Source organism: Trachymyrmex septentrionalis, unplaced genomic scaffold (assembly GCF_001594115.1).
Source record: "Trachymyrmex septentrionalis isolate Tsep2-gDNA-1 unplaced genomic scaffold, Tsep1.0 scaffold37, whole genome shotgun sequence".
Taxonomy (NCBI): Eukaryota; Metazoa; Arthropoda; class Insecta; order Hymenoptera; family Formicidae; genus Trachymyrmex; species Trachymyrmex septentrionalis.
Genome location: NW_017305536.1, coordinates 3,700,554 through 3,714,853, shown reverse-complemented (window position 1 = coordinate 3,714,853; position 14,300 = coordinate 3,700,554). Strand labels below are relative to the sequence as shown.

The window sequence follows — 14,300 nt, the reverse complement described above, 5'->3', positions numbered from 1 at the left end:
TATATATATATAGTACAGTACAATATATTTTTTTAAGATTAATTAATATAGCAATGTAAATTATTATTAATGTTTCTAACATTACTTGCATTTAATTATTAAATATTTTAAAACCGTAGGTATAATGTACACATATTGAATTTGTTTTAAGCCAAGAATTTTAATTTTGCAGAAAATTTTGCAAAATTCCCTGACTTTTCTTTAATTTTCAGTTTTATAATAATCCTATATAATACATGTACAATAATAATTTCGAAAAATATTCAAACAACAGACCTTTTTTATCTCTTCTAGATTAATATATTTTTTTGTCAGTTACGTTACAATTAACTTCCTGTTTATGATCATCAATTTGTTTCCAATTGCTTTGATAACACATAAAACAGTGCATAACAGTAGAGAAATTATACTTGCAACATCTCAGCAAGTAATACATTAATGCGATTACTTAAGCTATTCCATTTCACCTGTTTTACCCTTACCAATCTTCGATCCCGAAAGGTGGTCAAGAATTACAGAATGTGGCCTTGATATCCGACGATCATCGAGCCAATTTCTTCCTGAAGTCAGTGCAAAAGAAGGATGGTGTAAAAATTGGAGTGACGAATGGGCAGGAGTGGTGGCATGGTCCCTACCTGGGTGATTCTCAAGAAGATAAGAGACAATATCTGGTGATTGTTGGTTTCACTGCAAAAAAACACAGCACATATCGGCAAGACCTAGTCTTTGGCTTCCTGAGTGCGCCAGTATACCTCCAGAGAATCTGTGCGGACTACTTGCTTATCAAAGACTACGAACGGATACAAAGAGCAACAAATTATCAGCAGTCGCAAATATCGTTGAGATGGAAGAACCCCTACGAATTCTATTCACCCTTCATGCCGCACGCCAATCCACGAGAGACCAAACTATCGCGGATCTACCCATGTCCAGACAGACAGAACTTTGTCCTCACTCAGAATACGTTGTCAGACAATCGGTTAACGCCAAAGAACTACCGGGGTCGCATGCACGAGTTGATCACCCTCGAAGAGGTCGCACGACACGAGCAGATTTCAAGATACAACCAGCTCTCATGGTTACGTCTCATGTCGCATTACGTACTGTTCAACAGCGATGCCTCCACCATCGTTAAATACACGCCGCCGGGTGAGCTCTTCGCTCAGGTGCGATTCTTTCTGGCTTCTAGGAGACTCTCTTGCTGCTTTTTACTCCCTGTTCACCGCGCTGGCACACGATCGTGCGTGATATCTACTTATTCATTGTACGGTTTGTCACAGTTTTCTCTTGGGAACGCATGCATTATACACTTTTATATTACACTTATTCGCGTGTATATTTTCTGCTAGATTCGTTTATATATAAATATATTCGTTTATAGTGAATTCGATTGGACGCACTCAGTGCAAACTGGTGCACATTAAAGTCATCGTATATAAATTAATGTAAAAATGTAAGTTTAATATAAATATAAGAAACGGATTGAGTTATGAAATCTTTAATATATTTTATTGTGTGTGTGTGTGTGTGCGTGCGTGCGTGCGCGCTGTTAAGTGAAATATGCATTTTATATATATATATAATTATATATATAATTGAAATATTTGTATTTTTACATAGAGATTTATTACTTTTACATAAATAAAATCAGTGTACAATGCGACTTTAATATGCACTAGTGTGCGTCCAATCGAATTCAGTTCCCGCTCAATTACGTTCACTCCCCATTTAAGATCAAATAATGATACGTCATTTCTCTTTTGATCGCTTATATCCAACGCGTGAAATTTATTGTCACCACAGATCCCACTCAGTCGGGACATCTTGGAGGATACGCAGAGTGGCAGACTCCTACAGCGCAGTTGTAATAGCGTTCTACTCAAATTATGGGGCAAGGAAACAAAGTTTAACGTCTTCGAAGCTCACATCGAAGATAAAAACTCGCACTCCATACATGTGAGACTAAGCAAAGAATGTGTGGCTTGTTGGGACTTGAAGGAGCACAACGAACTCGAGGTCGAAGTACAATTCGTGTTGAATCGTTTGAACTTCTGTGAATGGCACTTGGCAGTAGATAGTCTCGGGGATATGAACCTGGTGTTTCTAATGGATGAACAGCACAAGACTGACAAAGAGATTGTCTATGACTTTCTACAGGTTGACTCCGGTAATCTTAGTATCCTCTCTAATCTATTATTGGACTCGCCGCTCAATCATGAACAGAAACAAGCAGTCACTGTAATAACATTGTCGATTAAGACTTCACCACCAGTCCTTTTGTTGGGACCATTCGGCACGGGAAAGACATTCACCATAGCGCACATGCTGCGTATGCTTGTACAAAATACGAACAACCGAATACTTTTGTGTACGCATAGCAACAGCGCCGCCGATCTTTACATTAAGGAATTCTTCCATATTTGGTACAATAAGGATAAAGACATAAGACTTAAGCCCGTTAGGATATATTACAAACTGCGTTCTTTGAATACGGTAGGTGAGCAATGTTATCTAATTTCTTTTTTTTTTTTTAGTAGCCATATCTATCATTGGCGACTTGGTTATTTTCGCGATTTAGGTACATCCGACGGTGCAGAAGTACTGCTTAATGGATGAACACGGTCGTTTCCGCGATCCAGTTGCAGCAGATCTTCAAAAGTGTGGTCTAATAGTTACAACATTGGCAACATCCAGCTGCCTGATGAGCCTTAAATTGTCGCCAACTCACATAGTTATCGACGAAGCGGCTCAGGCTATGGAATGCGAGGCATTGATAGCTCTGACTTTGGCGAACCGAGAAACTCGCTTGCTTCTGGCAGGTGATCAAATGCAACTCGCACCAGAAATCTACAGCATACTAGCGAACGAGCGAGGATTGGGCATTAGTCTTCTGGAGAGAATGTACGCGTACTATCCGCCGGAACATCCATGTCGGATACATTTATGTCAGAATTATCGCGCACACGCGGATATAATCAAGTACACATCTGAAACGTTTTATGACGGGATGGTTAAACCTGCTAACATGAAACTATTGAAGCACCCAGTCCTTAAACCATTGATATTTTATGCTGTTAACGGCGCGGAAGAACAGGTACACGGATTATTTCAAAACATTGAGACTAATGTAGAATAAAAGGCTTGATGCAGTCTGTCGAAAAAAATCCTACGTATTTTCTGTTTAAATTATTTTGTCGATTTACTGTATATATTTATAAATTATTGTGTATGTAGGCCATACGGAAATAAAAAAAGATATTCTTAGATAGTAAATTTTTTTAATCAGATAGTTTTTTGTAAAAGATTTGACAATTAAAATGTACTGTTTTTTTTGGCTTAAACTCTTCAATTGGACTTCAAAATAAAGGGATCATTTAGATCGATTTCTAATTACTAGGCTAGATGTTCTACGGGATATCACCATGCCACGGAAGCAGAAGAACTAGCGAATCGTGTACTGGAATTGAGAAGAGCATGGCCGACGCAACAATGGGGTCCATATAACGACGGCTCTATTGGAGTCTTGTCGTATTATCCTGAACAAGTACAACGATTGCGAATCGAATTGCGCAAGCGTTTACTTTTCGACGTGTCTGTCGAGAGGGTGTTAAACGTCCAAGGCAAACAATTCACCGCAGTTTTTATCAGTACAGTCCGGACAAGGATATCTGACAGGTATCGACTTTGCTACAAATGACACTAGCACATTTTACTTTAGAACGCTTGTACATAGTATCGATTGTTACAGATCGTCCGCCGAGGTAAAAATCAAGGACTACGGCTTTTTAACTGATCCACGCTTATTAAACACTGCGTTGACCAGAGCGAAATGTTTTGTAGCAGTGGTAGGCGATCCAGTCGCTTTGCTTACTATAGGTTGCTGCAAAGATCTTTGGAAAAAATATCTAGAAATGGCCGATTTGTATGGGATGGATCGAAAAGAATTGCAGTCGCATCTGAATCAAGTTTCGAAAATCCAAATATCGCCTTTGAATCCGCATGCAAGGGAATTTTTCCCCAGAGCACCGCCCTTGTGCTTCGTGCAGTATATTCAAGTACCGGTTTGGTATCCATTAATTTACCCTCCACAACAGCCAATGTGATGAAGCATAATGCAAATAAGAATCTTTATTGATTATTTTACGAATTTCGAAACTACGTTTTGCTGGTATTACTGTCAGCACTTCTTTCGATCGCATCGATCGCTATAAAATGAAATCTATATTGAATTTATATACGTGTGCATTGAGTCTAATTCTCATTTGTGTGATAGTATGATTGTCTATAATGTATAAAATATGTATGTAAATTGTATGTTTGTTTATATATTAAGATGTGTATCACGAGCGTTCATGATATGAAAGTATAAATCTCTCTACTTTTTGTTGTACGATTGAATTATCTACTAACACATTATTAAGAAAAATACGAATTATATACCTCGAATATTTTGTATTAATAGTTGATTGAATTTCTTAAAACCTTCGTTTTATCTAGACATTTAAACAATATGGGCATAATTTCATAAATATGTAATATGTGTACAGAGCGAGAATTCCATAAATTAATTTATTATATCTAGATTTTCTTCAGATTCAACATTATCGATTATAAGACAATATATATTTCTAAATAAAAAAACATCTCTTGTATCTCTTATTTAAAAAATTTATTGTCTTATAATTTATATATATACATATGTATATTTTATTTTTATTTTTATCAAGAATAAAACTATATTTCGTAAAAAAGCCTTAATGTCGTTCCTCAATTCTTCTCAAGATCCAACGTACTGTATTTCGAACTACGTTTGATTGTGCTAATGCTCGAAATCCTAAAATATCGCGTGTTAATTTTCTCGTATTAACAACGTGATGTTATCCTTCGGAGAAGGGATGATGTATCAGGACATACAACGACGATAGATACGTCGTTGATACGCGACCCAGGTATTGTCTAATGCCTAAAGGCAGAGCACGCGTGTACACGCAGACACGTATGCTACATGCAGCTTCGATGCTGCTGCATCCACGAATATTCGATATGTAATTCTATGCCGCGACTTGTATCCCGTGCGATCCGATCTGCTGCTGTTAGGAGTATCGTCTCACAGATCTCTGTATATCTATATGTTGACGCTAATTGAATTAGGATAGAGGTGGGGCTTCCATCTAAGGAATATTGCAAAATACCAAGTTTCGTTCTTGATACAAAGCAATACGTTAGCATATTCGATTACGTTAATAATTTGAGCAATTACATTAATTCAATTCGATATATGTACAAGGGAAACGCGGAATATGCAGAATATAGTAAAATGTAACTCGAAGAAACATACAAAATTATTCTACATTAAGGAGGTTCTTAAAAAAGTCGAGGGGAGTGACTTTTCTTATCTTAACACGAGAGCACAAAAAATGCAAGATCACGATTAAATAAAATTTAAGCAGAAAAACTATAATTTATTATTAAAATTGTATTATTATTTTTGATAGAAACGATGTTGCCATTAGTGTGAAGTCATATTTGAATAAAATGAACATTTTATACTCTTACACGAAATAATACGGTGAAACTTTATTTTAACTCATTCTTTTATATCCATATAACTTTTTAAAATTCTTATATTTTGTTTACAATTAAATTATTTAAAACCCTCCTTCTTGTAAGAATTTCAGCTATTTTGCAAAATTATTCGAAAAAACCTATATGGACAAAAAATTTGAAAAAATTGACAGGAATGCCTACATGTATATTAATTATTCTTATATTTATTTTCAATATTTATTTTTAACATTTGATTAAATTCTTATATGAAAAGACTGGAATACCTCTTTATAATTGAAATTTGATGATACTAGAATGCGATCCATATACATATTAGGTATACTGAGGTGTGAGCTTTACTGTTAGTTTAATCGGGATTTTATCGGAAATGAATAAAGTTTTTATTAAAAAATCTTAAGCTTGTTGAATATTCAGTCTTATCGCGGAAAATATTGCAGCAATCCTGGAGGTCGAATTTCACGCGGCGCATACCGTGCGATCGATTTCTCGTGCGCAGCGAAAAGGAGAAATATTATCAGAATTCCATCGATAATTCCAATCGTGTTTTCTCTAATTACCGGAAAATTAAATATAACGTACATAATAGCGTGAATATGCAAGTTTACGCGTGCAAATCACGTTCCCTTTTTCATATCTCTCAATTAGTCAAACCGAATATTTCCGGGAAGTAATTCTGATATGCTCGGTCACGAGTAATTTCTCCAACAAATATCGGTTGCACATTTTACGAAGCAGACATTCGTTTGAAAAAATCAGTTATGTCCGATTTTTAAATTGCGTCGTTGTTTTGAACAATTCGTTAACGTAAAAAATAACGGCAATATTTTCATCTCTTCTAACGTGAAGGATTGTTTAGCTCCTCCACTTTTCAGAGCGTTGAGTATTCCATATTTCAATATCCACTGAAATTTCTGAGTTATAATTTCATTGAAAAACAAAAAAGAATAAAGAACGAGAAGAACATATATAAATATATTTTAAATAATTTTACCGTTAAATTAATGTTTTACATCAACATAAAATTATCGTTTCACTATTATTAATGAAAATAAATGAAGTTTACATAATAACGACACGTAAAACCAGTTATTAATTCACATGCATTTTAACATTATGTTATTAAAAAATTAGCTTCTACAGGAAAACTATAGTGGCATTGAAAAGTGCTTCATATTTTGAAGCAAAAAATACAATGACATAATGGATTATAATAGATTAAGTAAAATTAATTAAAAAGAAATTGTATGATTTTAAAAGTAAACCACCGTCTTCTAAAGATTATAAAAAAAAAAAAACACGTATACTTTACCGTGCTGCGTATAAAAATATGTGTATTTTACGTTCGCTCGCGCAAACATATTATAAATAAACATCTACGGAATAAGATCCGTATCATCGCGATCGACCTTACCTTTGGGACGATAAGAAAAAAAAAGGAAACAATACGAGAAGAAAAAAAGAAACGTCGCGCAGTACCGATGGCAATTAATAAAAGGCAACGAAAGTAAATGAGGATCCTCGACAAAGACTCGTTTCAACGTCCGTCTGCGCGATCCTCTCGAATCGACGATAAAAACAAATCGATCGCCAGGCGGGACGTTTAATTAGAAGCAAATAGTTACAGGGCGCGGACGCGCTTGTGATAGAACTTTGTTATCTTATCGGAGCCAATTACAACGACGCTCTCGCTCTCCCGAGGGAGCGCTCGAACGGCTACCCGTACCATCGCGTAATCGCGATTATTAATACCAGTAATGGCGCTTCCGGTGGTTGCGTCTCGACCCGACTCGTTTGTCCCACGAATCCCTAGCTTGAAAATTCACCTTACCCACGTAACTGCCGTGAACGTTTCCCTCCGTTGAACTACCACCGCTGGCTCTTGGCTGTACGTTCGCCTCCTCTTTGACTCTCCTTCCTGACATGCAAATGAATTATTGGCGCGTGGAATGAAACGAATCTCGGTTTTATTTCAGACGCACGATACTTCCTGAATCGACGAATCGAAATGAAATCCTTCGATTCGCCGGCCGGCGAGCTCTCGCGTTGGCCAAATGCACCAATTTGCGTGCGCGTAATCACGGGGGTCGGATAAGCGCGTCCGAAATCTACTACTCCTTGCTCGGAGCAGCGCCCGTTTCGTGAGCGAGATAAGACGCATTTAATATCCGCGAACGACTTACGGAAACTCGCGCGATTACTCTGATAGATAGAACGCTGCCATTTCGCGACGACTGTGTGGGACTGAATGAGCCAAGTGTTGAACGACCGGATATACGTGCAGTGTTATTTCGAACAAAAAAAAAAAGAGCAAAGAATTGCGAACAATCGATTCCAAATCGAATGTTAACTGATCACCGATTGAAATCTGCTATCGAAACTGTGCGGACACACGATAATTAACTTGCAATTGTCCTCTCGCGCGATCCTCTCGTTTCTATCGGATTGCGTAAAATAAAACGATAAATCTTCCTAGAAGCGTCGTATCGCAATCACGCGTGCTTTTCCCTTCGGTAAAATTACATCCGCGCTTAATCCAGCCGATACCGAATACTTTTCAGATTACGGAGAAAAATATTCAAGCGCAAGTATATGAAAAGACTTCCTCTCGTTACAACGGAAAATCGTTTTCTACCAAAAACTACTTCTTTACCTAATAATGCTTAAAAATAATAATTGAAAATTGATTATATAAAATTTAATAGGATATTATTAAATCTAACTAGAAGATTAGAGCCGGTATTCATATTTTGTTCTTGATTTGAAAGCTATTCCTTTTCGTTGTGTCTTGGGCTTTAGACCATCATAAGTAATGTCTTAAAAGATGTTAATACTTTAGAAAAGAAGATCGAAATTCACTCTTCTTCGTTTAATTAAGGAAGATAGAATGAGCAATTCTTTTCTCTCAACGGTGTAGTTTTCCAAGAATATAAAAATGGATATACAAATTTCCAAAATCGCTCTAAAAATCTCTTCAAATAATATAAATTAAATTCACCGATTAAGCCGATCCTACATGCTTTTCAGATTGTGAAAAAAAAAAAAAAAAAAAATATTTGGAGATACTTTCCTCGGTGGATTCGCACAGTAGATAAAATGTGCGACACATGCAATCTTCGTGTACACGGTAAGCAGTGCATAAACCGTAGCACGGAATCATACGTTATCTCCATCAGTTTCGCGTACGTGTCGATTATACACTCGCTTTCGCGGTGTGTTCGTATGTCTGCGCACCTTCGAATTTTACACGCATGAAATGGCTATCCCGTGACTGGATTACAATCGTTGAACTTTGAACATCCATGCAAAACGGGAAACGGAACGGCGGAGAGAAAAAAAGGAAGAGCCAGGTGGGCAGACGGGAAACCTGTTCAAAATCGGCGATATATTCTTCGAAAATGATTTTCCTCTCGCTCGTATTTGATAGTTCGACTATGATGGACGGCTACGATGGTTGATTTATCGCTAGCTTAGAGAATCCCGGTAGATTACAAACTTTGTTCGCATGAGTAATTATTCGGCAGATAATGGTCTGATTCTGAGGCGAGACTCGAGACGAAAACTTATCACCGTTCGTCGCGCATCATTGGACCGAATCACTCGAGTGTCTCATTCGCGATCTCGCTGCGTATACATCCACAAATGTTATTTCGAACAGAGTAAAGTGCAGTAAAAAAAAGTTACGAGCGATTAGCTCTGAATTACACATTAACTAATGACTGAATTTCTGTTTGTCATCCGCTAAAAATTATTTTAGTGCGCAAATCTTGATAAGTAGTCGGAATATTCTTGGATATATGCACTGATATGAGAAAAAGATCGTTCATTTGATTGAATTAATTTCATTCCCTTTATTTCTTTCGAAAATTGTATGTATTTAAGTCAAACATATATTATTTGACTTAAATAAATACACTGAGAGACAAAAAATGGTTACAATTATCTCAATTTAACTATAATTTACAGTCAATTTTTGGGACAATTTGTACATATATTTACAGTTGTTTTAATCACGCAAATATAGTCAATTGCCGTATTAATAACAGTCACTGCTTGAAAATCTTTAGTTTTTCTTAACATATTTTTTAGTTATTATTACCACGTAAATAAATTTAAGAAAATGGTTATAGTCAATTATATAATTGTGATCGCATTTACTGGATAAAAATGTTTATTTTATTTATCATTTAAATCTTAATATTCTACAATAATATTTGAAATTATCATGATTTATAATACAATCTTCTCATGTTTGAGAGAACATATACATACTTATGGTTGTTATTACCAATATGGCAATATAATCATAAAAAATGAAGCTTTTAACCGTAATTATTTTATCATGCTTTTTCTCTCACAATCAGTGCGCATTCTTGAATAAAAGAAATACACAAACGATTAAATTGATTTAGTCAAATAAGCAATTAATTTAAAATTCCAATTCGAACGAACATTTTTTTCCTCAATGTGTATTTAATTCAGCGCATCGACAATACGCTAATATCATCGTCAGACAATTTATGGACGTTAACAAAAAAAAAAAGGATCTTCGTCCGTGAGTTTCCGATCGATTCGGAATTAACGAAATTCGCGCGGGAGCAAGCCGCGGGCGTGAGTGCGAACGCAGAATTTTGCTGCGTGATTGCTGCGCGATCCGATTGCGATCCGATGGCGGATTTTTGAATGGCCATGGAAATTGAGAGCGCGGGGATGAGGAAAACCTCCCGTTCGCGACACGACGGGCGCACGCTTCTCCTCATCGTTGTCGCGTGTCCGTGACAGGATTTTCTCGAGAGCGAGTCGCGCGCGGTCGTCGACGGTGTGTTAAATTCCGCGCGGGATCGTCCTACATAAATGTTGCTGAAAAGTTTTCCGTTGTCCCGCGTGTATTACTCGTTTCACCGCTCCCGTTGCGCCAGACAGAAATGCCTAAACTATCCTCCGGCTGGATTAATGGCGTCGCGGTTTGCGAAATAAGCGCACTGTTCGCTGCAGCCGTAAAACAAAAGAGCGTATTGTTCGAAGTTACTTTTTCTATTCGGAAAACAAAAACAAAAAAATTAATAAATAAAAAGAAATTCACGAAAGCTTAAATTATAGGGAAAATAAATTAATTGAATACAAATTCAATCGGATCAAAAATTAATGTAGACGTCTGTAACACAATGTAAATCTCTGGTGTTCGTTTATTTAGTTGTCTTTTTAAAAGGAAACGAAAGCTTGCGAAATAATATAGCAATTTTTAATTGAGAAATGCAGTTACATTAATATTTTTTAAATGATTGTAGTTGACCTTAACGTGAATTATCGCTTGCTCCAGTTACGAAGTAAATTACGAAGCTCGTTTTGTTTTTTATCGTAACCAATGGTAAAGAGATAATTTCAGTCCTTCGCTGCTCCGACACGAAATTACGTCCCGTAAATGAGCTTGATCACTTTGGGATTCGGTTTTACGATTATCTCTCCAGCACGGAATGTCGATTTTAGTCAGATCGGGGATCCGATCTTAATGTATTCACTCCTTTCTGATTTCTTTTCACCCTATTTCTTTTCTTATCCGCGAAAGGTGGTCGAAGGCATCGGTATCGAATCAGGCAGCATGCCAAATCGCACCTTCGGGAAGATAAAGAAAAAGAAAAGGACAATCGGTCGGGGGCGGGAGCCATTCGCGAAAGTCTTCCCATGAAATAGCCCTCTTTCCTTAATCACCTTTCGTTTTAACGGCCTTCCGAGGGAAATGGAACGAGGAAATCGTCGCGCCGATAAGTGCCTCGGTGATCTACTTTTCATGTTCGACTTCCTCGCCGTACAACTTTAATATCACATATTATTTTTATTATTCGACCACCAGCGTTTAATTAACACTGGGATCGTGCTAATCGATAACAATTTTCGCATGATATGTCATGATATAATAAAGTCAAATGGTATTCAGGATAACCGAAAGAGCTCTAAATTCGATTATTTGCTGTTATGCGTACTGATGAAAAGAGAGAGAGAGAGAGAGAGAGAGAGATTTAACAGGAGTCGAGAGCACGAGCAAAAATTATTTCTGCAGAATGATTCGTTACATGTGGCTGATCAAATATCGGTAGACCGAATGAATATATGTATACATGCCTGGTGAAATGTTAAAAAGGGAGAATAAATAAAAAAAAAAAGGAAAAAAAAATCGACAGCAGCCTTGCACAACGGGGGTATTCGTACCAATAGCAACGGCACAAAGGGCTGCAATCTCCCGTATAGCTGCAGCAAAAACGGGAAACGACTTCTGGCGCGGGTTACGCAAGACACGGAAATATATTGAAAACCTCTCGGGACTCTGAAAATACACGGGTACACGTTTTGTAGCAACGTTAAGGAAATCCCGAGATCGACAAAAGCGCGTCTATCTAGCCGCAGAGGATCTTTCGACCCGCCAGAGTCGACGTTACGACCTACTTTAATTAATTGGAATTGAAGGGAATCGCTCGCAAAAAAATCTCGTTACGTCGATGCTCTTTACCTTCTCAGAGTCGCCAATCGCTGCTCTTGTGCCGTGATGTATCCGTTTAACGTGTCGATCAGCACGGCTTCCGTTTCGAGCAGCTCCTCCATATCCGCCAGAGCGGTGTAAAGTTCTGCCACGGCATCGCGTGCCGTCGTCGATAGTAAAATCGTTATGACAGCTAACAGAGTCGCCTTCCTCATCTCCGACAGATACTGTTAATTAAAAAGAGATTTATAAATGTAGTAAACTTATACGTACATTTTCACATTTTCTATTATTTATATATTCACATAAATAATAGTCAAATAATGTCGGTACTATAATAAATAAATTTTGTTCATAAAGTTCACGTCATTTGCATACAAATTCTGTGATGAACTTTGATATCGGATTTTTTTATGCAGACATTTGTGCAGACGTACACAAAATTTGTACAAATACGCAAGTATGCACAATGTGTACAAATAAATATGCATTTTCAGAATGTTTTTTCTATGAGACAAATTTCTATTTTGATGTTGTTTTCCTCTTCTTTCTAAATCCTAATGTCGAATGGTGATAAATATTTGTCTGTAACGTCATCTGTAAATTCATTTTTTAAGTTTCGGTTTAATTAAATTTCGACGCTTCGTCAAAAAATTATTGATATATCTTGAAAAGAATTCTGACAATGAAGTATAAAAAAATAAAGATCCTTAAGATGTGAGATATCTATTTTATTTTAATTAAAGATAATTTATAGAATTCTCCCTCTTTTTGATAGAATTCTCAAAACGTTATTTAAAACTGTGAAATAAAACATCGAGAAAGTTTTAACAAACAAAAACTTTTTATTCGCGAAACAAAAAATCATCAAAATTCTTTTCGTGCATGTCAGCAACTTTAGAATTTCATTTAGAAAGAGTTTTACTTTATCTATAAGTTACATCGAAGTTCTGAAAGTGGAATGCTAACTTCAAAGAGGTATTTGTTATTTTGCTGCTGAAATTGGCGTTGACTATATAAGAACGAATATAAATAGATGACGGACCAGAAAATAAATTTATGAACTCAGCAACATATTTTCAGAAAATAATTATTTTTTCATATATGTATCTCCACAATCGTGCATAAATTCTACCTATTTTCTGTGACGTCGTTTCCATTTACCTCTCATCAAAAATTATAAAGGGATTATCCCAGCTATTATTCATGCATCATTCAAATAATAATTTACGCTTCAATGTAGCTGCTCATCCCGCTAAAGTTTCGTCTCAACTTCGTATACCAGGACCGAGTTGCGGTTCACAAACACACATTGACTCGATCCCATCCTCGCAGCATCCTATTGTTCCCTGTAAAAGAGCAATGCGAGAGCCTGGGAGTCGCGTACTTTGGTGGGCGCCAAAATTTTCCCACGAAAAGCAGAACTCTCGTCGAAAGCTTCGCTGTCGAAAGCTGCGAACTGGGATGATGATGTGTCACCACGAACGTAACGGATCAGCGCGCGCGCGCGCGCGCGCGTGTTTGTGTTGCGAAAAGTTGCGGCTAGCAGAGGACCGGAGTTTGCGCTGATCGTACAACTTACACCTGTCGGAACGACGATTTATTCCGTCACGCCGACGATGTCACGTAAACTCCTCTCTCACCTTTTCCATCTATGTACATCCCCTTCCATGCTCTTAAGCCACCGCGGCCGATCTCTCGTCCCGTGTGTCACCCTCGTGTAGCTTTTCTACCTCCATCTCGTCCCACTTTGCGGCCGCGTTCGAGAGCTGTTCTCGTGGCGAGTGGCTTGAGAGAGCGAGCCGTGTCAATACCCGCATAACTCGGCGTTACGATATTCGATACTCGTGTAATGCGCGAAGAGATTACGCACTTTAAAGATCACAAATCGTCTCAGGAGCATTCGCAAGTTGCACATTTTGTTGCAGTTGGATTTGTCAGTCAGAGGTTTTTTTTTTTTTTCAAGCAATAAGTGATTTCAGAACAATTTAATCGCTCATCTCAATAAAATTTATTATATCGATTGTCATGAAACTGAAGAAATAGGACAAAAAGCTTTACGTCAATGTCGATATTGTTATATTTTGATATAAACGGTAATATCAAATGTTCCTTTATCCTTTTCTAACATATTGTATTTTGCCTTATAAATATATGTATCTACATTTTCTGAAATAATCCTTCATATATAAAGCCGTACAAATAAATTATCGTTTGCGTGGAATAATAATTTTTGATGTAAATGGCCTGCGATGTATGG

General features: G+C 37.1%; 2 protein-coding genes across 2 annotated transcripts in view; one reads left to right on the top strand and one right to left on the bottom strand.

Moving 5' to 3' along the window:
* LOC108750666 (probable helicase with zinc finger domain) overlaps positions 1 to 4,119 on the top strand; it is a 5,055-nt gene extending 936 nt beyond the window's left edge. The window contains exons 2-6 of the mRNA XM_018490306.1: positions 502 to 1,166; positions 1,804 to 2,493; positions 2,579 to 3,094; positions 3,398 to 3,675; positions 3,749 to 4,119. Of these exons, the coding sequence (XP_018345808.1) occupies positions 502 to 1,166; positions 1,804 to 2,493; positions 2,579 to 3,094; positions 3,398 to 3,675; positions 3,749 to 4,103 (2,504 nt within the window). The 3' untranslated portion in view covers positions 4,104 to 4,119. The remainder of the gene's footprint in view (positions 1 to 501; positions 1,167 to 1,803; positions 2,494 to 2,578; positions 3,095 to 3,397; positions 3,676 to 3,748) is intronic.
* The window catches only part of LOC108750667 (prolyl 4-hydroxylase subunit alpha-2), a 105,370-nt gene that overhangs the window by 13,753 nt on the left and 77,317 nt on the right, over positions 1 to 14,300 (bottom strand). Inside the window, exon 2 of the mRNA XM_018490307.1 lies at positions 12,071 to 12,267. Within this exon, the coding sequence (XP_018345809.1) occupies positions 12,071 to 12,255 (185 nt within the window). The 5' untranslated portion in view covers positions 12,256 to 12,267. The remainder of the gene's footprint in view (positions 1 to 12,070; positions 12,268 to 14,300) is intronic.